Source organism: Echinops telfairi, unplaced genomic scaffold (assembly GCF_000313985.2).
Source record: "Echinops telfairi isolate 266 unplaced genomic scaffold, ASM31398v2 ScPeMD7_2;HRSCAF=8, whole genome shotgun sequence".
Classification (NCBI taxonomy): domain Eukaryota; kingdom Metazoa; phylum Chordata; class Mammalia; order Afrosoricida; family Tenrecidae; genus Echinops; species Echinops telfairi.
The window spans coordinates 10543595-10546953 of record NW_022103898.1 but is presented as its reverse complement, the minus strand read 5'-3'; the positions used below and the strand labels follow the sequence as shown (position 1 = coordinate 10546953).

General features: G+C 56.8%; 1 protein-coding gene across 1 annotated transcript in view; it reads right to left on the bottom strand.

Annotated features, from left to right (window-relative positions):
* Position 1: 1 nt before the first annotated feature.
* Positions 2–3359, bottom strand: part of LOC115869772 (small G protein signaling modulator 3 homolog) — a gene marked incomplete at its 3' end in the record, with an annotated part of 4449 nt that continues 1091 nt past the window's right edge. The window contains exons 2-5 of the mRNA XM_045290985.1: positions 2117–2202; positions 1666–1751; positions 1212–1281; positions 2–117 (exon numbers count right to left, since the gene is read on the bottom strand). Of these exons, the coding sequence (XP_045146920.1) occupies positions 2–117; positions 1212–1281; positions 1666–1751; positions 2117–2123 (279 nt within the window). The remainder of the gene's footprint in view (positions 118–1211; positions 1282–1665; positions 1752–2116; positions 2203–3359) is intronic.

Sequence of the window (3359 nt, the reverse complement as noted above, 5' to 3'; positions counted from 1 at the left end):
TCTTGTCCCAGGTGAGGTCTCCCACGTCGTGGTTGTGGGTGAACTCCAGGTGGGCCTGCCACTTCAGGGTCTGCTGCGGGTCTTCCACCAGCCCTGCACCCAGCGTCCTGTCCGAATCTGTGGATGCCCCCAGCCCAGCTGTCAGTCTGTCACTCACCTCCATCAGGCCTGCGAAGGGAACCAGTGCCCCCCAGCCCCCCCTCACCAGGATGGGCACCCAGCTTGAACCTTGGCACCGCTCTGGCTCCTCCTTCACCTCCTCGCCTGGGGCCCTCCCCCACGTGGACCCTCTCCCCTCATCGGGCCACCACCGAGGGCACAGCAGCTCTGGCTGTCCTCCACAGCAGTCAGGCGCCTTCTCAGACACAGGCCCGCCCACATTACCGCTCAGACGGCATCTTCCTGGATTCTGAGCCATACAGTGCCCCATCCTCCTGCCAAGCCCTGGCACCCCCACCGTTCCAGCCTGGTTCAAAAGCTTGTCTGCCACAATCCCCGCAGCCGCTTTGCTGGCTCCTAGTTTTCACAGCCCTACTAGACCCAGGGACCCACAGGGCCATCAGGCATCTGGGGAGAGCAGGAGGGCAGGGCACTCTGGATTTGAACTCAGAGTTAAACCCCACACTGGTGTGTGTCCCTCCAGCCCCAGCTGAGAGCCGCCGCCCAGACAACTGAGGGCAGAGCAGAAAGAGGCCAATTCATCGCCCGGGTCACATCCTAGTGACGCATTGCCCTAGGCTCAGGCCACAGCTTTCCACAGACCACTTAGGTCTACTGAGGGCAAACCAGTGGGAATGGCCCAGCAGCCCTCTCAAGGAATGAATCTGTATGATAAAGCCATTGTAGTGGGACACCAGCCACTGCGGCCGGCCAAGGCAGGTACTCCCCTGGTTTGACGGTAAGTGAAGAGATGAGCTACAGAACAACGTGGACCCAGTATCCGCTTCGTCACAAGAAGTACACAGTTCACGGAAACATGGGATTCAAAGACAATGGGATTTTCCCAGGAACTTTGAAGACACACCCCTCCAGAGGTGAGCAGTTATTTTGGAATGTAGAATTAGGGGTTAACTTGGTTTTAATATTTATATTTTCTCAGCTTCTCTACAATGAGCGTTATTACTTGTACTATCAGGTACAGGTCACTGAGCATCACTACATGATGTCACGCAGGGCCTGCTGGGGGAGAGGCGGGCTGGAGCCACTCCTACCTTCCGTGCTGTCCACGCGGAAACCGAACTCATCGTAGCGGAGCTCCGGCTGCCCCTCGGCCTCTTCCTTCTAGAGCAGGTGAGGAGGAGCAGCCAGCTGGCTTCCCACAGCTCAGGCTCTCCGGCACACACACACACCAGCTCCTGGACGTGAGCTGGGGCCTTGGGTACAGGCAGCATGGAGACTGTCTGGGGACTCAGGGGGTCGGCACGTGCTGTCAGCTGAGCATCCCTCAGAGCTCAGATTCATTTGGAACAGTTTGATTGCCACCCCACCCTGCTATAAAATCCTAAAGTTTAATTCTGTGAATGCCATTAAGGCTAAAGCCCCCTTTGATTTCCTTTTTCACCTAAGTGGGGCTTCCTGCCACACCACCCTTCAGAGCAAGCCAGGTACCCGGTTACTCTGCCTCCCCCACAGCTCCAGGACACGCCCAGCCTTGGCAATTTCTACCTGTGTGCACTTGGCCAGGATCTCCTGGGGCCAGATGCTGGAGGTCAGGGCTGAGAAGGGACCACCAGCAGCAGGTGTGTGGCTTCCTGGAATCCAAGAGGGGCAGGCCCGGGGACCAGTCAAGAAAGGGCAGAGAGCTCCGAAGCACCCTCACGTCAGAATCCCGCTCCACGCTGCCTTCCAGCATGAAAAGGACGGGACCTTGGACACGGGAGCATCCCAAACAGGAACAAAAGGCTCTGAAGCAACCACCTTCCCGCCTTTTCCTCCTCCTCCTCGGGGAGGCAGGGACAGGGACAGAGGCTAGGGGGCTGGGAAGGGTGTTTTAGGAACTCCCAGAGGGCAGCCTCCACCTTCTTTCTCCCACTGTCTATTGGACCACAGAGAGTAGGTCCCATTCCCAAAGAGAAGCACCTCCCTCGCTGACCCCATCATGCCCACTTCCTTCTACCTGACATCACGCCGTGACTTCACTCCTCCTGGGTCTTGGAGTTGGAAGGCTCCTCCTCAGGCCTCATCTGGTCCCGACTCATCTGCCTGTTGGGGAACACAGAGGTACCTGGTTCCAGGGCAGCTCCGTGGCCAGGCCCGGCAGTGGGAGGGAGGGGAGTCAGTGGCCAGAGTGCTTGGCCCATGACAGAACCAGACAGACTCCTGATGCTCAGCGCTCAGCAAATGTTCCTTTAAAAGCAAAAACCACCCAAACACTCTGACTACATTTCCCCGAGCCAGTCTTTGAGGAAACACCTGGAACCCAACTTACCTCTGAACCCATCCCCCATTTCCCCGGCACCCACCTAGTGCTCACCAGCCCAGCTCAGAAACGGCAACCCCACCTAGAGTTCTCTTCTCGCAGTTGAAGCCACCCTCAAACCACCCACGTCCTCAACGGAAGACAGTCACCCAGCTAAAAACAGACGAGACAGGTGAACAACAAACGGGACAGGCCACGGAGAAGGTGCTCGACTCCAGGAACCCTTATGGTTGGGCTGCAAGTGTGCTCGACTCACAGAGACACCCCCAACCCCCCGGGGCAACGCAGACAGCCCACTGGGTCCCCAAGACTGTCAGTCTTTACCGGGGCAGAGGACCAAGTCTTGTCTCCTGAAGAGCGGCTGGTAGATTTGAACCCCCTACCTCTCAGTTCTCATCTGAGCTCTAAACCATTGTGCTTTTAACCAAGGCTTCTTCCATTAGCCATTCAGCCCAAACCCACTGCTGCCATGTCAGATCTCACTGAGAATGGAACCCCAGGGTGCAGAGGAGCCCCAGGGGCTTCCAAGGCTATATACATCTATATGGAAGCATCTGTGGCAATCGCTCTCCTCCGGAGCGGCTGGTGGGATTGAAACACCAACCTTTTGGTTAGCAGCTGAGCACGAACCACTGTGCCAACAGGGCTGCTCTTCATTAGCCACTAGCAAATGCAAATGAAATCACAAGGAAATAAGGCCCCCGCCTGAAGTTCCTTTCGGGAGCTGCGGGCCTGCGCTGGTCCTGGGCCTGCTGGCTGCACTAAGCATCCAGCTTGTACCCCATGGTGCAATTCAGTGGGGTGCAGGCCTCACCGCCGAGTCTTCTCACAGGGTGGTCTCTGTCGACAGAGTCTGGTGGCAGAGTGGCTTGCTCACAATTTTTAAAATATTAGCATGATTTAATTTTTTTCCTTTTGGTGAACTACACAACTGCATTAC